Here is a 27404-nt window from a genome sequence, read left to right on the forward strand (position 1 = left end):
TTTGTTGTTTTTTTTTATTATGAGCCCCATAGTTTCCTCTACGTGGATTTGATCAGATTTTCAAAGCAAAGCAGCACACAACCTTCAGCTTTGAAAATTACCTTATGGAAACTATATGCACACTTTACACCTGCTCTTTGTTATGCATAATTTTAAGGGTGAAGCTACACACAAGGAGAGAATTTTATAAAAGATGTTTCAGCATGTAAAGACTGTTTAACAGTAGAAGAGGGCTTTTACATTACATTACATTGATGTTTTCTATCCTGCCAATACCTTTCAGTTCTAGGAGATTTACAACAAGAAATTAGCCTTGGCATTCCCAGGGAGATTACAAGGTTGATAGCTATAGTATGCATTGGGATCTGGGAATGGTCGATATGGTTTGGTTAGATCATTTGACAAATTTCTTGAATAGTATGGTTTTCAGTTCTTTCCTGAATATTTTGTAGTTTGGGCGTCGTGGTCAGCAGATTTGAGAGGTGGTGGTCTATTTTTGCTGCTCTGGTGGCTAGCAGACCGTCATATATTTTTTTGCTTTGCATGCCTTTGATTGGGGGGTTGGTAAAGTGTGCTTGGTCTGGATGTGTTTTTCCTGATTAGGCGGTTGTTCAGATAGCTTGGTCCATTTCCATTTAGGCCTTTGAATAGGGTGCAGTAGAATTTGTGTTGTATGTGTGCTTGTACTGGGAGCCAGTGTGAGTCTTGGAAAGCTGAGGTAATGTGGTCGTATTTTTTCAGCGAGTATATTAGTCTTAGGGCTGTATTTTGGACTGTTTGTAATTGTTTTAGCATGTTGGCGGGGCATGAAAGGTAAAATATATTACAATAGTCCAGGAGTTCTAGGATTAGTGCTTGTACTATGAGTTTGAATTGTTTGTTATTGAAGTATTTTCGGACTTGTCTTAAGTTGCGCATGGTTGCGAATGCCTTCTGAACCATTTTGCTGATTTGAAGTTGCATGGTGCAGCCTTTGTCTATCATTTATAAAATTGTACAACCACATACGTACATGGAAAGTGTACACCCATTTTTATACAATCTGCAGCTCTATAACACGGTGCCTGCTTTCCTCAATATATTACGGCCCTGATTCTATAAATGGCGCTTAACTTGTAGGCGCCCTTGAAAATGCTACAAAAATGATGCAAAGTTGATGTGAAGGAGATGCTTTGAAGTGGGTTGAGTCAGGCAGGAAGAGCACAAGCTTGCAAAGCGAGACATGAGGAGAAAGAAGAACCTGTAGAAGTGACAACTACTGGCAAACATGTAAAGCAGGGGTGCCCACACTTTTTGGGCTTGCGAGCTACTTTTAAAATGACCAAGTCAAAATGATCTACCAACAATAAAATTAAAAAAAAACACAAAGCACACTGTACGCAAAGAAAATTTTAATTATCATTTATATTCTGGGGTTTTCTCCAAAGAGGTCAAAGCAAATGACTCTATGCATTGTCACCTCAGTAACAACTATACAAAAAATAGACAAATATACCCCCTCCCTTTTTACTAAACCACGATAGCAGTTTTTAGTGCAGGGAGCTGCGCTGAATACCCAGTACTGCTCTCGACGCTCATAGACTCCCTGTGCTAAAAACCACTATTGCGGTTTAGTTAAAGGGGGCCATAGTGTAAAATATAGACATCAGATATAAATTCTCAAAATGGACACATTTTGGTCACTAAATTAAAAATAAAATCATTTTTCCTACCTTTGTTGTCTGGTGATATCATGAGTCTCTGGTTGCACTTTCTTCTTCTGACTGTGCATCCAATCTTTCTCCCTGCCCTCCCCCAAGCCACTTCCGCCACCATCGGGGAAAAGGCCCCCAAGCTGCCGCTGCCATCGGGTAACAGGCCCCAAAGCCATCGCTGCCCCAAGCTCTCCCTGCTTCCCTGCGTCGGGCCGACCAGCATTCCTCTCTCCGACGTCAATTCTGCCGTTGGAGAGGAAGTTCCGGGCCAGCCAGGCAGCGATTGGAAGGCCTGGAACTTCCTCTCCGACGGCAGAATTGACATCGGGGAGAGGAAGGCTGATCGGCCCGGTAGATCGCTAAGGCAAAGTAAATCTATCACGGAGCCCGGGATGGGCTCTGCAATCGACTCATTTTGCCTTGGCCATCTACCGGTTGATTGTGATCGATGTAAAGGATTACCGTAGTCAGTGGACCTTCTCTCTTGTTCACAGCCTATGAAACAGCTCTATGGGACAAACACCTTGAGCAACACACCTTATATACTGCTCCTAGGTCTAGAACCCCAGCCAATACCTCTTGAAAAAGTCCCCCATCATAACCATCTATACATCCCCAGGGTGAGTGGAAAGTGGAGAAGGGAACCTTATTTATTTTATTTTTTTGTTATTCATGTTTCCCCAACCAACAATAAGGACTGGTCACAGCATAAATATAAGAGATAATTCTATAACATACTGTAAATGCTAACATAACATTAAGCAAACATTTATGAGTGCATGTGAGCACACATACATACAAATTGCCAGAATTCCACACACCTGCTTATTTTACATAGTATATATTTGCAAGAGGATGTATGAATGATCGGAGCATGGGTCAGACACAAACTTACATGTGTAATAGATAATACTATAAGTTATGTGGTATATGTGACAACTGTCATACCAGCTTTATGGCTCAGGGAAGTCCATAAGTAGGTAAAACCAGAGTAAAATGGAACTGGTAAATGCAAATTGTTTACTCATTATGTAATTGGTATAGTAGCCTGTGTGAGTACACCTTTAAAAGTAATGAATGAAATAAAACATTAAAAATGGACTAAGAATACTTTATTTTTTTTTTTACACTAGCTATCAAAGGCAATACCTTCTTCTTTGGGTCAGAAATAAGGAAACAATGACAAATATCAGAATACATAAAGATTCTACATTGGCCAGATGCTTAAGACAAGAATCAACATACAAAGGCACCACTTTACACACCTCAAAGCTAAACAATGTGACACTGCTGTGGGAGAGCACTTTGCAAGAGCACAGTACTGTATCAATGATTATGATTAGGAAATTCTACGACAATCCAGGAATGTATGATATTTGAAGTCCAAAATGATTAAATATTTTGACACCCATCAAGCAAGACTTAGCAAAGATCTGGGTTTCCTATGACAAATTAAATCAAAGTTATACAGTTTTGATACCCTCTGATCACCCATCCAACTCTTCCCGTTTTTCACCCCCACTTCCTTACTCACTCCTACCTATCCCCATGAGACTGTCACTGGAATGTTTTTATGTTTCACTTGTACATATATTCTGATGTTTTATTTTGCTCATTTATGACCTAAAATTGTAGGGATTGTCTTCAAAGCTAGTCAAAAATGTATTAAGGTATCATTTTTTTAAATTTGGTTTTGTTTCTATTTATTATCTTTCCACACATAGAAAGACTAAGAGCTCCCTTTATTAAGCTGCGCTAGCGGTTTTAGCGTGCGCTTAGTGCGTGCTGCATTGCCACGTGCTAGACGCTAACACCAGCATTGAGCTGGCGTTAGTTCTTGGCACGTAGCGCGGGGTTAGCGCGCGTGGCAATGCAGCATGCTCTAAAAATGCTTGCGCATCTTAGTAAAAGGAGCCCTAAGGGGTCAGTAGTAGAAAATATTTTTTCACTCAATGCATAGTGTCACTCTAGAATTTGTCACCAGATGATGTGGTAAAAGCAGTTAGCATAGCTGGGTTTTATAAAAAGTTTGCACAATTCCTGGAGGCACAGTCTATAAACTGTTGAAATGTATATTTGTGTTGGCCCCAGCCCTTTTGCAGCATTTGATTCAAGTTCATGAGCAAGGGCATAGTCTTCGATTAGCAGCAGATAGAAAAACGATGGGACCAGATTTATTTTAGGCCAGGGTACACTATGTGGAGACAGCAACCTGTGCTTTTTCTATTGCAGGTTGATATTTGTAGAATAGCCTGCCAGGGTATATTGTATATGTTTTGGTACATCTGTGCAGCAATTAAAAAAAATATATATTAGATCTCTTTTTGCATGCTTTCCCCTATACATGATTATTTTGATTAGTTGGTGTCTTGGAATAGGGTGGAAAGTGCGGAGTTATGTATAGTAAAATGTGTTTCTCATATTAAGAAGATGTGTTTTTGATTATGTACATATTTTATTGTAAGCCACTTTGGAACAGTATAAGCTGCAATGAAGCTACTAAGTAGTAGATTTGAAACAAACTGGAGAAAATATTTATTCACACATATAATTAAACCCTGGAATTTGTTGCTGGAGAATATGATGAAAGCAATTAGTTTAACAGGGTTTAAAAAAGGTTTAGATAATTTGCTAAAAGAGAAGTCCATAAGCTATTATTAAAATGGCTGGGGAAATCCACTGCTTATTCCTAGGATAAGCAGCATAAAATCTGTTTTTCTCTTTGGGAACTTTTAGTTCTCAATTGTATCTTAATATTTTATATATGATACTGTACCAATATGCTATAAAATGTATCACTAAGAAACCTTTTTACCCGTTTGCAGAAAACCAAACAGTCTCTGTTTTTATCACTTTCTGATACTGGCTTGATTGAATTCTTGTTTAGATAAACACAACTTGAGATTTCCCCTTACAAATTATTCAGTTAAATGTTTTATTTTAGTTTAGTTACACTTGCTACTTACAGAAAACTGTGGCACTGTTGGGAAAGGATCGAAAAAAGGATGATTAGATGTATCAGCAGAGTATGTCTTTATCTTTAAAAAAAAAAAAGATAAAAAAGAATATTACTTTCAGAGCATAACATAAAAGAACTAAGGAGGTGGTTACAACAAGCATGAGAAATCAAAATGGCTCAATGGCAGTCAATAACTTAAAAACAAATTTCAAAATATGTATGAAACAGGCATTATTCAGCAAAATCCTTTCAGAACAGGCCCATAATAAGCTCATGTTAAGAAGTACTTAAGAAAAGAATTTGTCTATACTTCGCAATATTTAAATTGGAGAATTTAACAAATGAAATTTCTCACTGTTTTAAATGAGAATGTCCCTAAGTTATTATACAAAATTCTTTGCAGTTCTACCCTATAACTCTTCTGGACCTCTTTGAAGAAATTGTATTAAGAATCTAAATTCAGATCATAAACAAAGTCCAGTTTGTGCTTAATGACTCTGATGTTCAAAGTGGTATCAAACATGACATTTACAACAAAGAAAGAGCATTCAATATCATTTGTATTTCTTTACTTTCTTCTTAATAAATGGCTGCTTTCATGGAACTGGGAAAATGTACTTTAAAATAACTGAAAGAGTTTTAAAAACAGCAGCTTGCCAGTAAATGATACTTTTGCAGAAAGTATATTACCATAACTGTGTGCTTCTGAAATACAGCAACCACCACTCAGAGTTGTTTTAAAGATGAAACATGAAAGGTGAATTGGGTAACGCAATGAAACCTTTAAAACAAATGACGTACTCAATCAAAATAGACCTCCCATCCTCCACAATGGTAATGATTGCCGTGCAAATTATCTGGATTGTTTGTCACTTAGAATTTGGAAGTGGTGATGTGCAGCAAAGAAAACAACTGGTCTACACTGTCAATTGTTATTTCAATTCACTGTGTGCTCAACTCTCTTTAATTTGTGTGTGTGTGGGGGGGGGGGGGCAGGGAGGGGTTCCTTTGGCTAGGGATAGATGACATATGCCTCTTTCTCCTGGCTTACTAGAAAGGCACTAATGAATGTATACACTACCCTAAAATGCCAGCCCATGTTTTATAAATAGAAATACAGCAGTCTGTATCCAAATCCTGAAAACCAGCAAGAGAACATCAAGAAATTAAATACACATCAATTTTCAATTAGTTGTGCATTATCTGTAAAATTAAACTATTACTCATGCAATTAAGCCTCAAAGTGTGGGACAAGCCAAAAAGCAGATCTGATTCATCTATCATCATTCATGGAGCATTTAAGGGAAAAATATGACTATTTTATGGGTACTTTCTCAACTGTTGTGACAAGATAACATTCTAGTAAACAAGAATCATTTTAGTTCAGCCGAGTTACAAATGTGATATTAAGTCAAAAGAAAGATTAGGTTCTTACCTTGATAATAATCTTTTTTGTAGATGTATCTAGTGGTCCTGAACTGTAGGGTTTTGCATCTGAACCCACAAATTGATTCCAGAAAAGTCAATCACCTTCTTAACTCCATCTCCTTTCCAGGGAGATGCTAGGGAGATGCTCTTACCCCCCCCAGTTCGTACAAAAGCAATCAAGTAGCACTGTAACGACAGACATAACTGGAAGGAGGGAAACAGGAAAAAATCCCTGATACTACAATTCAGTTCTGCTCTATAAAAAACATATCCATTAATATTATAACATACAAGTAACTGATCAAAACAGGTACAAAAACTGTGTGCAACCAGCACTAATCTTACATAGAGCTCATAGCTACTTGTATGTCCTGTTATCAAACAGAGACTTAAACCAGACTAAGTTCTTGAGTGTTTTCCTTTTTTATATATATATCCTCTCAGTTCATCTGAGAAACAGAGAATTCTCCAAATTTGAATTGATCTTAAAAGGTAGAAGGCAGGTGAAGCTCACATACAGGGCGGGGCTTCAGGACAACTAGGTCCTGATCTGCAGGGACAAACCAAACCGGTCCCTAGCATCTAGGATGGCCACACTAAGTCTGCCTTAAGAATGGAGAACCCAAAAGTGGCATCTTTCCTAGCGCTATGTCCCAACTTATAAAACCTGGTAAAAGTATGGAGGTTAGACCATGTAGCTGCTCTACAGATCTCCTCAGGTGAGACAGCTTTAGTCTCTGCCATAAAGTAGCAACTCCTCTGGTAGAGTGAGCCTTCAATGCAATAGGTGGCTGCTCACCTCAGCCCACATAGAGGAAATGGCCATCTTAATCCATCTTGAAATCGAGGCTTTAGATGTTGGCCTCCCTTCCTTGGCATGACTGGTCAGAATGAAACTCATTGGTAACCTCAAGGTACCAGAGAAGAGCTCACTTGATATCCAGCAACTGCAAAGCCCTGTCCTTTTTCTTTGACCCTGTAGGGTGGAAAGTGAGCAAACGGACCTCCTGATTAATGTGGAAGGCAACTTTTGATAGGAAGGACTAACCGTGCATAAGGATAAGCCTCCTTCCATTATTCTGAAGAATGGTTCCCTGTAGGAAAAAGCTTGCAACTCAGAGACTCATTTTGCTGATCGTCACCAAGAACACCATCTTGACTGTAGGATCCAGAAGGGAAGTCTCCTGTAAGGGCTCATATTGAGGTCCACTGAGACCCTGCAATACGGTGTTAAGATTCCAGGAAGGGCAAGAAGGACGGACTGGAGGGCATAACTGAAGAGCTCCTTTAATGAACCGGGCAACATCTGGGTGAGAGGCCAGGGAGCCTCTATCCCACCATGCTTAGAAAGAGGAAAATCCTGCTATCTGCACTTTCAGTGATTCGAACAGACCCTTCTGAAATTACTCCTGCAAAAAGTCCAAGACTATGGAAATTGGAACTTGGAAGGGCTCTACATCCTCCACAGTGCACCCATGCTAAAAGGACTTCCAGGCCTTAGCACAGGCTGCCACCATCGATTGTTTCTTAGCTGTGAGCAAAGTGGTGATGACAATGTCTGAATAATCCTTGATCAGGGCCATCTGCTTAAGAGTCATGCTGTAAGCCCAAAGTGTTCCAGATTCTCAATAGAACCAGGTCCTTGAATGAGAAGGTCCACTTGGACAGGAAGTCTGAGGCCTTCATTCCTCTAGCGATGACTCACAATCCTGCAAATGACGTGACCATGGGCCATGGAGGAAACATGTATAAGAGCTCTTTCTCCGGCCACGTTCGGACTAAAGCATCCAACCCCTCACTTCCTGGCTCGTATCTTCGGCTTTATAAGCGAATCATCTGTTTACTGTCGAGGTCATCAGATCCATCTATAGAGGCCCCCATCACTAAACTATGCTGTTGAATGCCCGGGGGATAGAGACCATTTCTCCAGGTGAAGTGTCAGCCAACTGAGAAAGTTGGCCTGCACATTTTCCACTCCCACTATGTGTGTGGCTGAGAGAATCTGCAAATGAGCTTCTGCCCACCAAAAGAGGAGTTGAGCTTCTAGGTGCAATGGGTACTTCTGGTGCCTCCTTGCCTGTTGTCTTAGGCCACCACTGTTGTATTGTCTGAGAAGAGTCTGTCTGCCTTAATCCCTAGAGCAAGGCTTCAAATTACCTTTTGGGGAGCAAGTCCATTTTACAGTACTGAGAATCCTTTAACAATCACAGGAGTTAGAACCTAGGATAATACCAGGTAGACTTTAGTTTATGGCCCAGAAATATCAAAAAAGAGACAATTTAATCATGTATTTTTAATGAGAATAGCTAATGGACAGATTGGATGGACCGTTCAGGTCTTTATCTGCCATCATTTACTATATTACTATGTTACCTCTTTTACAAGGCAGGGCTGTGCGCTTGGTGACCTGCGCCATCAGCAAATCTAACTTTAGCTAAACAAACAGTTGCTGGAAATCCGGAGCCATTGGGTAAAGCTTGGCCATAGCAGGGACCCTCTCGGGTAAAGTTTAGCCATAGCAGGGACCCCTCTGGAGACTCTTAGTGATCCGTGACCAGCTTTGTGATGCCTGGATGCAAAGGAAAGCACGTGATCGGAGCAACAGAGCTGCTCATAACTAAGCACTGCGATGAGGAAGCTGGAGGAACTTCCAGCTTTAATTTTCTCTGTGAGGTGGAAAAAATGCCTGAGAGCTCAGAGGCCCTGACAAGCCGGCACATCATGGGTCTTCCGCCTGATGCAGGGCCACTACTGCTTCCTGACCGCTGCTCTCATGCAAAGAACCAGACTCTGCCAGCGAAGCTTCATCCTAGGACAACAGTGGCATGGATTCGGACTTTCTATCCTCCCAGTCTGTGCCAGACATAACCTCCTAGTCCAAGCCTGTGTCCTTGTCTGATCGGGGTACATCCTGAGGGGAGTTCTCCTGTGCCACCACTTCTAGTGCTCTGTAAGGAAATGCTGAGGACCCTTGGCAGTTCAAATAGGTGTTCCATGAGGCTCAATTTAAAAAAAAAAAAATCTTCAGGGTTTTTTCTTTTGCAGGCACCAGCAAAACCATTTTTAAAAACACAAAAGGAAATGGAAAATTGTATACTACCTTTTTGTGGCATTCAAAGCAGTGGGCACGGGAAGATTAAGTGACTTGCCCAGGGTCACAAGAAGCAGCACTGGGATTTAATCTCATGGGGGAAACATGTATAAGAGCTCTTTCTCCGGCCATATTCGGACTAAAAATGTCTTTGGACCTTTATGTGAAGAAAATAAATAAAAACAAGAGAAAATGGAAGCCGATATGGTTGTCCAAACTAGTGGTGGAGAATATAAAGGCGAAAGAGTTGGCGTTCATGAAATATAAAAAAAACCCAAGAAGAGGAGTGCATAAAGGACTACAGGGTGAAATTGAAAGAAGCCAAGAGAGAGATATGACTGGCGAAAGCACAGGCGGAAGAACAAATGGCTAAAAATGTAAAAAAGGGAGACAAAATTTTTTTCAGATATATTAGTGAAAGGAGGAAGATGAAAAATGGAATTGCTAAACTAAAAGATGCTGGGAACTGATATAATAATAATAATAATTAATAATAATAATAATAATAATAATTTTATTTCTTATATACCGCTATACCCTAAGTTCGAAGCGGTTTACAGTGAAAGTCGTGTTTAGAGAGAGTACAGTGTTAACAGTAGGATACAGGATAATACAAAGTGAGCAGGTGCTGGGGTGATTACAATAAGGTACAAGATATTAACAAGAAAACTGTTACAGGATGTTTACAATAAGATACAGGGTACTGGGGTGTTTACGATAAGGTACAAGATATTAACAAGAGAACAGTTACAGGATGTTTACAATAAGATACAGGATAATACAAAGTGAGCAGGGCTGGCTGTGCACCCCCCTAAGGCTGCACCCGGGGCTGACCTCCCCACACCCTTGGTACTCCACTGCAGGCCGGTGAGCCTCACTTCGGTTGTTGGAATAATAATGGAAGTGTTGCTGAAAGAAATGATAGTGTACTTCCTTGAATCTAATGGGTTATAGGATCTGAGGCAACATGGCTTTACAAAAGGCAAATTGTGCCAAACATTGCTGAAACAAGGCTGCCCTGTGAACTTCTAAAAGCTAAGTTACTCAGCATTTCATATTCTGCTCTTTTCACTGGTTTTCAGCATTATATCTGCTTAATTTCTCTTCTCCTCCCTGTTTCTTACTAAAAAAAAATATAAAAAAGCATAAAAAAATAAATCCTTCTCTTTCCTCTGTTAAATCTTATTTCCTCTTCCTGCATTTTTGTTTAAAATACTGTGTTTTAGGTGGTATAGAGCCTATATTTCTGGTGCCTGTGGCTCAGGGTGACTAAAGTAGGGAAAATCCTGTTATAAATCCTGTGTTTTAGGGTAGCACTGATAGAACCTGCATTTTTGTTTAAAATACTGTGTTTTAGGTGGTATAGAGCCTATATTTCTGGTGCCTGTGGCTCAGAGTGACTAAAGTAGGGAAAATCCTGTTATAAATCCTGTGTTTTAGGGTAGCACTGATAGAACCTGCATTTTTGTTTAAAATACTGTGTTTTAGGTGGTATAGAGCCTATATTTCTGACTCACTAGTTTTTAGCCATTGTGTCTGATTAGGTGGAGAAGGGAGGGGCTCTGTTTTACTTCTAAGGTTAATTGCATTATCTTTGGGACATTGCTGAAACAAGGCTGCCCTGTGAACTTCTAAAAGCTAAGTTACTCAGCATTTCATATTCTGCTCTTTTCACTGGTTTTCAGCATTATATCTGCTTAATTTCTCTTCTCCTCCCTGTTTCTTACTAAAAAAAAAATATAAAAAAGCACAAAAAAATAAATCCTTCTCTTTCCTCTGTTAAATCTTATTTCCTCTTCCTGCATTTTTGTTTAAAATACTGTGTTTTAGGTGGTATAGAGCCTATATTTCTGGTGCCTGTGGCTCAGGGTGACTAAAGTAGGGAAAATCCCGTTATAAATCCTGTGTTTTAGGGTAGCACTGATAGAACCTGCATTTTTGTTTAAAATACTGTGTTTTAGGTGGTATAGAGCCTATATTTCTGGTGCCTGTGGCTCAGGGTGACTAAAGTAGGGAAAATCCTGTTATAAATCCTGTGTTTTAGGGTAGCACTGATAGAACCTACAGTTTTGTTTAAAATACTGGGTTTTAGGTGGTATAGAGCCTATATTTCTGCCTTACTTGTAGTCTTACTTATAGTCCCACCAACCCCAGGGACCACTATTCATATATAGAGACCCATATAATCAGGACTACTCAAATCAAGTCACTTCACAACCAATCAAGATGACCTTTATTCTATGCAATCACTGTGGTGCTTTAATTCCAAGACATACTATTTGGAGTCTTAAGGCTTGCCCCATCTGTCTTCAACTTGCCAGTATTAAGGAGGAGCTCTGCAAACTTAAACAGGAATTGAATACAATTAAAGCAGCTTCCATCACTCCACAACATCATACCAACTTACCACCTCTACCTCAAAGAATAAAACAGCCCAGGAATAAATGGGTCACAGTAGGCTCAGGAAGACTGCGACATATAACACAGAAACATCCACCTTCACTAATGTTACCTCTACAGAATTCCTTCGCTCCACTAGTGCACTGCGATACTCAGGAAAACAGAAGGGAGGTGGGACTTGAACCAATGAAGGAAACTCAAGAGAACAAGAGCACCCTAAGTACAAATAAAAAAGCCAAAAACAGAAAACTATTACTGTTGGGGGATTCCATCATCAGAGGCATTAACCTTGGAACACAGGGCGAGGAGATCAAAATAGTGAAATGTCTTCCAGGATCCTCAGCTACCAGGAGTTCCAGGCAAATACTGACTATAATTAAGGAAGAAACTAAGGATTTTAACACTGATGTTGTTATCCATCTGGGAACAAATGACCTGGCCAACAACTCCACACTTGCAGCACAGAAAGCTTTTCGGGAGCTTGGTGAGGGCGTGAAACCTTTTGTAAAGACTTTAGCTTTTTCTGAAATACTGCCTGCATATGGAAAAGGAGAGCAAAGAGTGAAAAACACAGAGGACTTTAATAGATGGCTCAGAGCCTGGTGTCATCAAGAAGGCTTCAGGTATATAGGAGGATGGGGAAATACATGGAAGGACAAGAAGCTATATTGCACTGATGGGCTACATATTACTACAGCAGGAAAAAGAAACCTTGCAGAGAAATTTAGACAATATTTTTCTAGGCATTTAAACTAGAAGGTGGGGGTGGTGTATGTACGAAGGACAATTATAGAGACCACCCCCGGCAAAAGAAAAGATGTGATAGTAGTAAAGGCTGCAACATAAGCAATATCAGCAACTCATTTCTTAGTATTGCAACGGAAAGTGAAACGACACAAAAATCCATACAAAAAAGGAGATTATCGCTGAAAAATAGCTGGAAAGCGATGACCACAAATGCTCGCAGTCTAAGCAACAAAGTTCATGATCTGCAAGCCCTGATATTAGAGGCAGATCTAGATATTGTTGCTATCTCAGAGACATGGTTCAGTGAATCACATGGATGGGATGCAAACATACCGGGATATAATCTTTTTAGGAAGGACAGAGATGGTCATAAAGGTGGAGGAGTAGCTCTCTATGTAAAGATCAATATCCAAGTGACCAAAATGCAAGGGACCTGGGGAGAGGAAGAAGCGATATGGATTGCTCTGAAAAGAGAAGATGGAACTTCTATCTACGTGGGTGTAGTCTACAGACCTCCGACTCAATCGCAGCAAATTGATAAGGATCTGATTGTGGATATCCAAAAGTTTGGAAGGAAAGAGGAGCTGTTGGGAGATTTCAACCTGCCGGATGCGGACTGGAATGTTCCGTCTGCAGAATCGGAAAGAAGTAGGGAGATTGTGGATGCCTTTCAAGAGGCTCTGCTCAGACAAATGGTGATGGAACCCACAAGGGAAAAAGCGATATTGGATCTGGTTCTCACAAATGGAGAAAGTATCTCTAATGTTCGAGTGGGTGCTCACCTGGGTAGTACCGATCATCAAACGGTTTGGTTTGATATAACGGCTAAAGTGGAGAGCGGCCGCACGATACTTAAAGTCCTAGATTTCAAACGTACGGACTTTAATGCAATGGGAAAGTACCTGAAGAAAGAGCTGTTAGGATGGGAAGACATAAGAGAAGTGGAAAGACAGTGGTCTAAGCTGAAAGGAGCGATAAAAATGGCTACGGACCTTTATGTGAAGAAAATCAATAAAAACAAGAGAAAAAGGAAGCCGATATGGTTCTCCAACCTAGTGGCTGAGAAAATAAAGGCGAAAGAGTTGGCGTTCATGAAATATAAAAAAACCCAAGAAGAGGAGAGCAGAAAGGACTACAGGGTGAAACTGAAAGAAGCCAAGAGAGAGATACGTTTGGCGAAGGCACAGGCGGAAGAACAAATGGCTAAAAATGTAAAAAAGGGAGATAAAATTTTTTTCAGATATATTAGTGAAAGGAGGAAGATAAAAAATGGAATTGCTAGGCTAAAAGATGCTAGGAACAAATATGTGGAGAGTGATGAGGAGAAAGCAAATGTGCTAAACAAATACTTCTGTTCTGTGTTCACAGAAGAAAATCCTGGAGAAGGACCGAGATTGTCTGGCAAAGTTACACGAGAAAATGGAGTAGATTCTGTGCCGTTCACGGAGGAGGGTGTTTATGAGCAACTTGAAAAACTGAAGGTGGACAAAGCGATGGGACCAGACGGGATCCATCCCAGGATACTAAGGGAGCTCAGAGAGGTTCTGGCGAGTCCTATTAAAGACTTGATCAACAAATCTCTGGAGACGGGAGTGATTCCTGGGGATTGGAGGAGAGCGGATGTGGTCCCTATTCATAAAAGTGGTCACAGGGATGAAGCAGGAAACTACAGGCCGGTGAGCCTCACTTCAGTTGTTGGAAAAATAATGGAAGTGTTGCTGAAAGAAAAGGATAGTGTATTTCCTTGAATCTAATGGGTTACAGGATCCGAGGCAACATGGCTTTACAAAAGGTAAATCGTGCCAAACGAACCTGATTTAATTTTTTGATTGGGTGACCAGAGAGCTGGATCGAGGACATATGCTAGATGTAATTTACTTGGATTTCAGCAAAGCCTTTGATACAGTTCCTCATAGGAGGCTGTTGAACAAACTTGAAGGGCTGAAGTTAGGACCCAAAGTGGTGAACTGGGTCAGAAACTGGCTGTCGGACAGATGCCAGAGGGTGGTGGTTAAAGGAAGTCGCTCGAAGAAAGGAAAGGTGACTAGTGGAGTCCCTCAGGGTTCGGTGCTGGGGCCAATCCTGTTCAATATGTATGTAAGTGACATTGCTGAAGGGTTAGAAGGAAAAGTGTGCCTTTTTGCAGATGATACCAAGATTTGTAACAGAGTAGACACCGAAGAGGGAGTGGAAAATATGAAAAAGGATCTGCAAAAGTTAGAGGAATGGTCTAATGCCTGGCAACTAAAATTCAATGCAAAGAAATGCAGAGTAATGCATTTGGGGATTAATAATAGGAAGGAACCGTATATGTTGGGAGGAGAGAAGCTGATATGCACGGACGGGGAGAGGGACCTTGGGGTGATAGTGTCCGAAGATCTAAAGGCGAAAAAACAGTGTAACAAGGCAGTGGCTGCTGCCAGAAGGATTCTGGGCTGTATAAAGAGAGGCGTAGTCTGTAGAAGGAAGAAGGTGTTGATGCCCCTGTACAGGTCATTGGTGAGGCCCCACTTGGAGTATTGTGTTCAGTTTTGGAGACCGTATCTGGCGAAAGACGTAAGAAGACTTGAGGCGGTCCAGAGGAGGGCGACGAAAATGATAGGAGGCTTGTGCCAGAAGACGTATGAGGAGAGACTGGAAGCCCTGAATATGTATACCCTAGAGGAAAGGAGAGACAGGGGAGATATGATTCAGACGTTCAAATACTTAAAGGGTATTAACGTAGAACAAAATCTTTTCCAGAGAAAGGAAAATGGTAAAACCATAGGACATAATTTGAGGTTGAGGGGTGGTAGATTCAGGGGCAATGTTAGGAAATTCTACTTTACGGAGAGGGTGGTGAATGCCTGGAATGCGCTCCCGAGAGAGGTGGTGGAGAGTAAAACTGTGACTGAGTTCAAAGAAGCGTGGGATGAACACAGAAGATTTAGAATCAGAAAATAATATTAAAGATTGAACTAGGCCAGTTACTGGGCAGACTTGTACGGTCTGCATCTATATATGGCCGTTTGGAGGAGGATGGGCAGGGGAGGGCTTCAATGGCTGGGAGGGTGTAGATGGGCTGGAGTAAGTCTTAACAGAGATTTCGGCAGTTGGAACCCAAGCACAGTACCGGGTAAAGCTTTGGATTCTCGCCCAGAAATAGCTAAGAAATAAAAAAAAAAAAAAATTTAAATTGAATCAGGTTGGGCAGACTGGATGGACCATTCGGGTCTTTATCTGCCGTCATCTACTATGTTACTATGATTGAATTTTTTGATTGGGTGACCAGAGAGCTGGATCGAGGACATATGCAAGATGTAATTTACTTAGATTTCAGCAAAGTCTTTGATACGGTTCCTCATAGGAGGCTGTTGAACAAACTTGAAGGACTGAAGTTAGGACCCAAAGTGGTGAACTGGGTTAGAAACTGGCTGTCGGACAGACGCCAGAGGGGGTGGTTAATGGAAGTCGCTTGGAGGAAGGAAAGGTGAGTAGTGAAGTCCCTCAGGGTTCGGTGCTGGGGCCGATCCTGTTCAATATGTTTGTGATTGACATTGCTGAAGGGTTAGAAGGAAAAGTGTGCCTTTGTGCAGATGATACCAAGATTTGTAACAGAGTAGACACCGAAGAAGGAGTGGAAAATATGAAAAAGGATCTGCAAAAGTTAGAGGAATGGTCTAATGCCTGGCAACTAAAATTCAATGCAAAGAAATGCAGAGTAATGCATTTGGGGATTAATAATTGGAAGGAACCATAAATGCTGGAAGGTGAGAAGCTGATATGCATGGATGGGGAGAGGGACCTTGGGGTGATAGTGTCCGAAGATCTAAAGGCAAAAAAACAGTGTGACAAGGTGGTGGCTGCTGCCAGAAGGATGCTGGGCTGTATAAAGAGAGGCGTAGCCAGTAGAAGGAAGAAGGTGTTGTTGCCCCTGTACAGGTCATTGGTAAGGCCTCATTTGGAATATTGTGTTCAGTTTTGGAGACCGTATCTGGCGAAGGACATAAGAAGACTTGAAGCGGTCCAGAAGTGGTAGATTCAAGAGCAATGTTAGGAAATTCTACTTTATGGAGAGGGTGGTGGATGCGCTCCCGAGAGAGTTGGTGGAGAGAAAAACGGTGACTGAGTTCAAAGAAGTGTGGGATGAACATAGAGGATCTAGAATCAGAAAATAATATTAAACATTTAACTAAGGCCAGTACTGGGCAGACTTGCACGGTCTGTGTCTAATTATGGCCGTTTGGGGGAGGATGGGCTGGAGAGGGCTTCAATGGTTGGGAGGGTTTGGATGGGATGAAGTAGGTTTTAATGGAGATTTCGGTAGTTGGAACCCAAGCACAGTACCGGGTAGAGCTTTGGATTCTTGACCAGAAATAGCTAAGAAGAAAAAATTTAAAACATTTAAATTGAATCTGGTTGGGCAGACTGGATGGACCATTCGGGTCTTTACCTGCCATCATCTACTATTTTACTATGACCTCTGGTTGCAGAGGCAGCAGTTCTACCAATGAGCCACACCTCCCCTACAAACCAGCCTAAACTCTCTCTTGTTTATGTTCATTTTGAAATAGTACATACATCCCTACCGAAATTATTGTACATCATATGGAGAGGAAAAAAAGCATATTGCACAAAGCAAGGAAAGAGGTTTACTAATTTATAGTCAAATAGTTTTTGTTGAGCCAGTTATAACGCAAAGGTACAGCTGATACAGGTGGATAACAAAAAGCTCAAATTTGAACAATAATAGATATACAATCATGAAACACCCCTCCCACCCCTGAGTCTCCATCCAAAGTCATCAGCAAAATTCAGAACAGACTAGAAAGTATGAGCAAAACATATATAAGCAAATAGAGGAACCACCTCAACAATTCAAAAGTTGGCTACGCGCCAGGGGAGTCATGGTGTCCCAAAAAGGCTCCCAAGTTGCTTGAAAATGAGCTCTTCTCAGAGGAAAAATCTTTGATATCTCCGAGTTCCCAGGTCAATAAGTAGATCAGTTGAGTCCTCCAAAGGGATAAGGTGGGAGCTGCAGTTTTCAGCCACCTAAGCAGAATACATTTTACAGCAATCAAAATTGACCATTTAAGGAAATTGCTTGTTCCCTTTTGTCTAGGATGATGAGCTGGGATATAGCCAAAAATCACAGTTGGGGAGCACCGGACAGTCATCTTCCAAATAGTTCCAATAAAGGTGAAAACCTGGTCCCAGAAACAAATACAGGGGCAAGTCCAGAACATATGGCTCAAACTCACCTCTGGCTGTCCACATTTCACACAATCTGCTGTTGAACGAAACTTTGAAAAGAATGCTCACTTAGGTGAATTATAGAGACACAAAACCAGCTTATAATGCAGTTCCCAGAAATATATATAGTTCTAAGGGACAGCAATTTTTTAAGAGCATTGAACACAATATCATCTGGCAATACAACTTGAAGATCACAAGACCAAGAGGCCTGTAATCTATGATGGTCAAGCAAAGGGGTCTCATCCTTCAATATCTGTGATGAAATTTGAGAGGTACTTTCATCTGGGAGCCAAAAGTATAATCAGTAGATAAAAGCTCCTGATGGCAGGAATCCAGTTGACTTTCCTAAGGAAGCAACATAGGGATGAATCTGTAAATATGCAAGACTGTCAGTAGGAGGAAGGTTATACTCCTGTTGGAGTTGAGCAAAGGTCTTTATTCATCCATCCTCCTTAACAAGATGATGCAAAATCAGAGTCTCTTTGTTTCCCATCTCATAAACGGAGAGCCCTCCTAGCCTGGAGGGAATTTACTGTTAGAGCATATCAGCAAAAATGGGGACACTTTTGCATTAATTCTGTGAAATTTACAAACCGATTGTCAAACTCACTTCAAGGGCTTATAGAACACATAGGAATTCAGAGCTGAAGGAGTCAAGAAGGGAATAATATGCAAGTACGCGTTAAAATGCTCTGCCTGAAAACAAGAGAGCTCCAATGAGGTGTTAGTAAATGTTGCAGTGCCTTTAAAGAAATCATTGATGTGTCACATACCATAGTTGACGGTCAAATATCAAATATTTAATAATCCCAAGCCCCCTTTATACTAAGGTGTAGCCGCCGTAGAGTAGGGGATTCTAGCCCTTTTACCCGACCATAGAAAACGTTGTACTAGGCGAATAAACTTGTTTTCATCAGAGCGCTGTAAGTAGAGAGGCAATACCTGAAAAACAAAGCCAGCAAGGTATAATTAACATATTAAAAAGGCTAACTCTCCCCATAAGTAATAGAAGATATGCTTGCCACAGACATAACTTGTTGGACATAGAAGTAAACAAGGGAGCTACATTTTTCTTCAAGCAACTTGCTGGTTGGGATACAAGACCCTAGAATTCAGGACCATTAGACACATTGCACTAGAATTTATTTTGAGGCATGATCTGTCGGCACTCAACCTTTTAGTTCAGTGTAGATTACAAATATCAAGAGATTCAGACAAGCCTCAAGAATTAACACTAGTTGTAATAATTACATAACTACTTAATGCAAAAAACCCAACTGTTTCCTAAAGCTATGTAATTGGATAAAATTCTAATCTTAATTAGAAGGGAATTCCAGACTTGAGTGGCTAAATATGGAAAGGTAGAAGAAAAAATTAACTTGGAATGTGTTCCCAGGAAACTGTAGGAGTAAAGGATTTCTTGATAAAATATTTCCAGCTCAAGTCAAACTAATTAAGTCCTTCATATACAATGGAACATTATCATCATAAAATATTTTAAATATCATTGTACATAATTTAAAATGTGTTGATCAACAATTGCTAGTATTCCTATGCTGATGGGTAAAGGGTGTCATGGAGTCTCAATTACCCTGCCCTCTAACAAGATAGAGAGGCTCAGGAACTCACTCCTATTCCTTTAGCTGTGCTACAACTTGTTAAAAGATGAAATTTATTCACTGTATTTTTAGTACATATGAGGTCTATTTGCAAGAAGATCATAATAGTCTATGATCTGTCAAATTTATGTCCAGACACTTTAGGTATTACTGAAATAATGTTTTTAAATCAACTTTGGTCTCCTCCATATATTTTCTTGTATTAGTCCTGAGTTTTCAGGAAAGGTGGAAAGTAATGATTATTTTTCAACAGAAGTTATCTTTCACGCAGGTAAAGTTCAACATATCTTGTGTGGATTCAAGACTTTGGTCAACCACTAGATGCCATCTGAAATCTGCTTTAAAACAGATTGTGAGCTGAATCTTCTGTGAGAAATTGAAAATATAAGCCCATAAGCATTGCTATACTAGGACAGACCAAAGGTCCATCAACCCCAGTATCCTGTGGCCAATCCAGGTCCAAGTACCTGGCAAAATCCCATGAATAAAATAGTTTTTGTGTTACTTTTCCTAGAAATAAGCAGTGGATTTTCCAAAGTGCATCTTAATAATGGCTTATGGACTTTTCAATTAGTAAGTAGTCCAAATACTTTTAAACCCTGCTAAGCTAAAAAGATTGTGTACTTACCCCAGTAAGTTCTTTTCCAGTAGATAGGTGAGACATTCTAGACAGATGGGTTGTGCCCTAATGGCCGTGTGCCATCTGCAGAAGGAATCCATTCCTGACTTTTTCTCTTTGCCTCTGTTGTACTTCACTGTGCTCTTTAGCTCCACCTACAGTTAATACCCAAGCACCGAGAGCCACCAAATAAATGTGAAGCAGAGACACCCATGGCAATCAAGTTCAGAAACACCTACTTTAGTTGATAAAATATGTGCTGGGAGGGGGGGGAGGGAGAGAGAATAAGGAAAGAAACTAACAAAGGAGCAAGGGTAAAATAAGGGACTGAAAGAAGACTAGCTCTCCACAGGGAAGTAGTCAGTCTGAGAAGGCAGACTCCATTTCCTGGGAGGCTGAACCGGGCGAAGCACTCGAGGAGATCATTTCTGCGGTGGAAACAGCGAAGGAACAAGAAGAGGAGCAAGGCTTTCAGGGGGAGAAGATCTCTAAAGCTGAGGAAGTTGGTTCAATATCTGCAAGTATATTTTTTATTGCTAAACCTACTAATGTCACCCTAGACTCCATATGGGATTTAGTAATTACTCTGGGACAGACTTTGTCACCACAAATTAAAGACTTAGAAAATAAAATCTTAGAACAAAGGGATGAATTAAATGGACTTAAACAGGATAATATTTTGGTAAAAACTCTTGTGGAAAAAATTGAAAAAAATATATCAGAAGTAAATTATGTGCAAACCACTTTGATTAGAGACAACCTTAATTTAAGGAGAAAGGTGGAAATGATGGAAAATAATATTCATCTAAATAATCTTAGATTCTTGAATTTCCCGAAAGTACCTTCACTATCAGCAAAAGACGTTTAAAAAAATATTTTCTTGAAGTTCTTAATATTCCTCATGATACTTTTCCCCCTTTTTCAAAAATATATTATCTACCAACAAAAAGATTGGAGGAACAATATCCTTCAGAACAACAAGAACAGATGGACTTAACAACGATGTTGGAATCCTCAATGAAGGAGGTAGCTAGTCCAGCTACCTTATTAGCTACGGTGGCTTTATCACTGGATAAGAACTGGATATTAAAGTTGTACTTCAAAAACAGATATAAAGAATTTCTTGGACTCAAAGTTCAGATATTTCCTAATGTGACAAAAAAAACTCAGAAACGTAGGAAAGAATTTTTGCTTCTTAAGCCAGGGGTCATTGCAATGGGGGCATTGTTTTTATTACGATACCCATGCAAATGTACTGTAAAGTATAAGTCCTGTAATTACATTTTCTTTGAACCTTCACAGTTGATGGGATTTCTCTCCAGGAAACGCCTTGGAGGGGAAATAGTAACAACTTAATTTATCAGATTACTCTTGTATCATTCTCAGCTATCCGCCTAATTGGTAATTGGATATTCTCTTTTTTCCTTATTTTGTTTTCTCACTCATGATTGCATCTTGGATCTCTATATTTGGGACTTTAAAATGATTAAGTGAATAATTTTGCATTTAATTATTATTTTTCTTTTGGTTTGTATTAATTATGTCTTAATCATATTCTGTACAAGAAGTTTATTCTTGATAATTAGTTTAAATAAAAATAAATAATTAAAAATAAAAAAAAGAACTCGAGAACCTGTGTTTGTAATAATAGGTTATAAATATTAACAGTTTTAACTTCTTGCATCCCTCTGTCCAGCTTCATTTCTTTCCTCCTGTAATTCTTATCTCCATCCCCTGCAGGCCAGCATCTCTCACCTCTTCTGCCTAGTCCAATGTAATTTCTCTCTTTCCCAGCTTTCTTTTCCTCCTCCTTTGCAAAGTCCGATATTTCTCCCTACTTTCCCCAACCACAATTGCTCATCCTGTTCCTGCCTGATTCCAACGACTCTGCCGATCTTCTGTCCAGTATTGTCTGGTCTTTCTCAGCCTCCTCTCCCCTTCAGCGGCCTGTCTGCCATTCATAGCACCCGATGGTCTTACAAAGCTGGGTTTTCTGATTCATTTGACTTCTGGCCACCCTGGGGGCCTTCCCTCTGCTGAAACTTCCTGTTGCCCTGTGGGAGGACACATAAATGGAAGCCCTACAAGGTGGCCGGAAGAAGCCTGGATGAATCATTATCAGGAAAACCCAACTTTGTAAGACTGCTGAGTGATGTGAATGGCAGACCCACTGAAGGGTAGAAGGAGAGGTGGTCAGGAAAGTCCAGGTGGGACCAGACTGATCTGGCAGAAGAGGAGGGTTGGGAGAAGAAAATAAATGAATTGAAAAAAAAACAAAACCCCAAACAGCAATGGCATGGGCCACCATTACCCTGTGACTCTTGCAATGAACAACACTGCTATAGTGCCTTCTTAGGGCCTATAATTAAATACTGACAGTCACGTCAAAAAAAATAACAGTTGTAAGTGTAACCATATGCTGAAATGTGCGTAACTTACAGTATTCCATTACATGTGTATATCAGAGACACGCCCATGGATCCACCCATACTCTGCCTATGTTTGTACCCCCTTGTATTTACATACTAAGCAGTTGTGGTACATATGTTAATGATATTACAGAATAGAACTTAGCACATATGAAAGTACGTAATTGTCAAACAGGGACACCAATTACTCAGTCAAGTGCTATTATTCTATAACTTACATGAACTGGTGCTTGCCTTTAGGCACCGATTTATAGAATGAATTTCCATGAACAAGTTTTAGTCCAATACATAGTTCTGTTTACAGTCATTTCATAGTAATTATTTATTGCTTTTAGACATTTTTTTAAATGCAGTGTTTTGTGTAAAAAAAAAAAAAAGTCCAACATAAGAATACTTTCATTATGATGATGTGGTATTAGGCTTACTCTTTCCTGTCAATTTATTATGGAGTTCTTTTCTTTTTTTAAATTATATTTTATGTACACAACTTTAACCCATTTGTTGGAAAACGGTTAATCAAGAATAAAGTTTAACCAATTACATAAAATATGCATAAAATGAAACTAACCACAGTGTTTTACTTATTCAAAGAAAGCGGGTGTTGTTACTTTGCACTAGACCAGTGGTCTCAAACTCGAACCCTTTACAGGGCCACATTTTGGATTTGTAGGTACTTGGAGGGCCTCAGAAAACATAGTTAATGTTTTATTAAAGAAATGATAATTTTGCATGAGGTAAAACTCTTTATAGTTTATAAATCTTTACCTTTGGCTAAGTCTTAATAATAATATTGGCATTTTTAGCTAAAGAGACACATGATCAAGAAACTGTTTTATTTTACTTTTGTGATTATGATAAATATATGGAGAGCCTCAAAATAGTACCTGGCGGGCCGCATGTGGCCCCTGGGCCGTGAGTTTGAGACCACTGCACTAGACCAATAAAACTTAAAGTTGATAAAAAATTACTTACCCCCTCTTCTACAAAGCTGTGCTAGCGGCTGCCATGCAGCAACAGCTCTGAAGCCCATAGAGATTTAAAGGGCTTCGGGACCATTACAGCGCAGCAGCCGATAGGGCGGCTTTGTAGAAGAGGAGTAAGTTTTTGACATTTATAAATCGCATTTCACGTTTTTGTGGCTTAACTTTATGTATTATTTCACTATAACATTGAATCAAATTCAGTCTTATACTGTTCTTTGCACTCCATGTGCAAAAGCAGGCAATTTCTCATTCTTCTACATTTCTACTTTTTTTTCTATTGAGCTAGTTATCACCTCATGATCAAAATTTTGGCTTTCTTAGTGTATTCAGATAACATAGTAACATAGTAACATAGTAGATGACGGCAAATAAAGACCCGAATGGTCCATCCAGTCTGCCCAACCTGATTCAATTTAAATTTTTTTTTTTTTTTTTTCTTAGCTATTTCTGGGCGAGAATCCAAAGCTTTACCCGGTACTGTGCTTGGGTTCCAACTGCTGAAATCTCTGTTAAGACTTACTCCAGCCCATCCTCCTCCAAACGGCCATGCACAGACACAGACCGTACAAGTCTGCCCAGTAACTGGCCTAGTTCAATCTTTAATATTATTTTCTGATTCTAAATCTTCTGTGTTCATCCCACGCTTCTTTGAACTCAGTCATAGTTTTACTCTCCACCACCTCTCTCGGGAGCGCATTCCAGGCATCCACTATCCTCTCCGTAAAGTAGAATTTCCTAACATTGCCCCTGAATCTACCACCCCTCAACCTCAAATTATGTCCTCTGGTTTTACCATTTTCCTTTCTCTGGAAAAGATTTTGTTCTACGTTAATACCCTTTAAGTATTTGAACGTCTGAATCATATCTCCCCTGTCTCTCCTTTCCTCTAGGGTATACATATTCAGGGCTTCCAGTCTCTCCTCATACGTCTTCTGGCGCAAGCCTCCTATCATTTTCGTCGCCCTCCTCTGGACCGCCTCAAGATAAAAACTGAAAACATATTTGTTAACGTGCTTTTTTGTGTTTAAAATTTTTCAATTTATTTTGGTTCAGAGTGATGTTATCACTTTTAATATATAGTACATTCTGTAAAAATCCCATGTAAGTACTTTTTTTTTTGACTATACAACATAATTTGCTCCCATCCTATACTGCCAGATGTTTGGGGCTGGCAATGGGTAACTGATCATGATCAGTTTCTAACACCTGCTAAATCACCAAAAGCCCAGCCTGGCCAAGGACTTCAACAAACAACTTCATTACGTTTTTCTCCTTTAACATATACAACATTCCAGGCATCAGAGCAAGTGTTTTAGGTACAAGATGTTAAACTCTATCCAGCTGAAACATCCCTAACAGCAGGATCCCCAGTTGACACAGATAATCCCTCTATCTTTGGTAGTCCATGAATGTCCTGGCCTTGTCTGATTGGGCCTTTTCTTCCTTGGCATCCTTCCATCTTTCTTGGCAATTTCCTGATCCTAGTAATGGGTTCTCCCAGAAGAAGCTTGTCTCTACACACATTTTTAATTAGACTGCCTCACATTTCTCATTACTACCATATTCTTCTGATTGGCTTTAGGTTAAGACCTCCTGGGACTACAACTTCCAGCAGTCTTCACTTGGAATTACAACACTCAGCAACCTTCTGTTTTTTTATTTCTTACTCTCTTAAAGCAGTGTGCTCTCTGTCTGGCTACTTTCTCCCTCTCTCTTTCACAAACATTTAATAGAATTATTACTCTGTAAAGACTTTGTATAATGGATGCTTCTGGTCTTTGTGGAGCAGTGGCCCAGTGCTGCTCCCTGTGACCTTGGGCAAGTCACTTAACCTCCATTGCCCCAGGTACCACAGCTAGATTGTGAGCACACCGGGACAGATAGGGAAAATACTTAAGAGTACCTGATTAGATTGTAAACTTATTGTGAACCCTCAGATGGCTGTAGCTGATGGGTGTTATATCAAATACAAAATGAACTTGAACTTTAATTTGTAATATGAGTATTATTGAATCTTTCATATTTCATTAAGGAGAATGTGACTACTGTGTCATCGAAGAATAGTTTAAACAGTTTTATATTTGATTAGTCTTATTGTTACTTGTAAATATGTAATCTCAAATTAATCACAACAGTGCAAACAAATTATTTACCATAGGTGTGGCTTCTGTGAAATCCATCAGTAGGTCACCAGGTTCCAAAGAAAATGTACTGCCTATGTTTGTGGGGCTCTAAATGTAGAAAAAATGTTGCTTGTAAATATATTGCACATCTTTCCAGACACAGGATATGCGAAACTGGCTTTATTACACTAGTATCTGGAGTCTGAGAAAAAGTAATTTCACTACAAGTAGAACGTCTAACACAAATTTGGACAGGAAGCAACAAAAAAATGCAACATTTTAGTCAGTATGTCAAATCTATAGCATGTAACGGACCATGTGAAATATGCTAGTACTGTGCCCTTGCCTAAACTGATTTATACTGAAAGACCCTCCACTCTTCACCCTTTTGGCTGATTACAGCACTTTATTTTGCAAGAATATATATTTAATATGTCCTTTTACTCCAGTCTTCACACCTAACCAGTCATGTGTCTTTACAGTATATTAACTGACAGTTATGTCTCCATACTATACCTTCTTACAAGGTGACAGCTGGAACTCTCTGTTAGAAACTTGCGACATTTCAGTTTTTGGTGATGCTGCAGCTGCTTCCATTGCTACAGTTGCTGCCAGTGCTGGAGGAAGGTCGTCTTCATCACTGTGGGATTAGTGTAAGATATTTTTCTGCCAGTTATAACATTCAGGGAGTACATTCTAGGCAAAGATATTTGCCTTATAGCATAGATAGTTATTTGCTTTTACCACTATTTATATGTCCATAATATGATCTTTGTAGTTACTATAAAATAGAAATTTTTTTTTAAAAAACCCACCACCAACACACTAAAATCTTTATGTATTTTTTGTAAACTGTGATATTGTTTACTGTCTAATATGGATTTCCAAGACCACCAAGGTCTCTGTGTAGTATGCTGTTGAGATACATACACCTTCCTTATAGTTACAGTTAAATCATTTATATTGCGCTATTGCCAACAAAAAGTTCATTGTGGATTACATACAAAGAACAGGATTAACTAGGACGTACATATAAGCAAGATATTATCCCAATCATTAACTACTAAGATTGAATTTCCGAAACAAGAAAGTTTTGAGTGCTTAAGCATTACTACAGATTGTATTTGAATTGGTAAGATAGAAACGGCCTGAAAGGAAAAGAGATAACATACAATCTTTTGGACACAATTCCCTTTAAAATGGAGAATTGTAAGTCAAAGCATTGCAAACATTATAATATTGTCCAACCAAGGGTCTTCAAATTAAATTGTTCATATATAGAGGAGTCAAACCATATATAATATTTTAAACACCAAACAGCATAACTTAAACATAACTCTGGCTTCAACTGACAACCAGTGTAAAGCTATATACAATGGTGTAATTCATTTCCTTAGTTTAAAAATTAATCAAAACAGCTGAGTTCTGTACTGTCTGAAAATGTTTAAGCAAATGCTTAGGAATTCCTAGATAAACTATGTTACAGCAATCTACCGTAGTTTACTTAATATTAGTACTTGTATAACCAGTGGCGTACCTAGCATATGTGACACCCGGGGCCCATCATTTTTGGCACCCCCACCCCCATCTGTACGAAAAACATGATTTTTAGTAACAAGCCACACGTCACACATGAGTACCTAGGAAAAGGCAGCATCTTACATATGCAGTGAGCAGTACAACATCAATACACCCATACTCCCTCTTGAAGTCAGTCAATTTGTACCTTTGCTTAATCTTTTGTAAACCGCATAGAACTTCACGGTATTGCGGTATATAAGCTGTTATTATTATTATTATTGTAAAACTAAATAAGCCAGACTAGTACAGATCAATCCTACACCGTCAATCCTAACAGAAAACCATGTCTTTCGAAAACACAGAACACAGAAAATACCTTCGCCTAGTATGGAATATGTAATCAGAAACTAACCCCTTCCTCTTTTACAAAACTGTAGTGTGGATTTTAGCCACGGTGGTAAAGCTCTGACGCTCATGGAATTCTGAGCATCAAAGCTGCTACCACCACAGCTGGCGCTAAAAAACACTCCACAGTTTTGTAAAAGGGGGGATAAAA

The 27404-nt window shown here is 39.6% G+C and overlaps 1 protein-coding gene across 2 annotated transcripts in view; it reads right to left on the bottom strand.

Annotated features, from left to right (window-relative positions):
• The window catches only part of EPB41L4B (erythrocyte membrane protein band 4.1 like 4B), a 449748-nt gene that overhangs the window by 13261 nt on the left and 409083 nt on the right, over window positions 1–27404 (bottom strand). For both annotated transcript variants that reach the window (XM_033930624.1, XM_033930625.1), the window contains 3 exons: window positions 25844–25967; window positions 25358–25435; window positions 4661–4732 (listed from right to left, as the gene is read on the bottom strand). In XM_033930624.1, coding sequence (XP_033786515.1) covers window positions 4661–4732; window positions 25358–25435; window positions 25844–25967 — 274 coding nt within the window. The remainder of the gene's footprint in view (window positions 1–4660; window positions 4733–25357; window positions 25436–25843; window positions 25968–27404) is intronic.

This window comes from Geotrypetes seraphini, chromosome 2 (assembly GCF_902459505.1).
Source record: "Geotrypetes seraphini chromosome 2, aGeoSer1.1, whole genome shotgun sequence".
NCBI classification, from domain to species: Eukaryota; Metazoa; Chordata; class Amphibia; order Gymnophiona; family Dermophiidae; genus Geotrypetes; species Geotrypetes seraphini.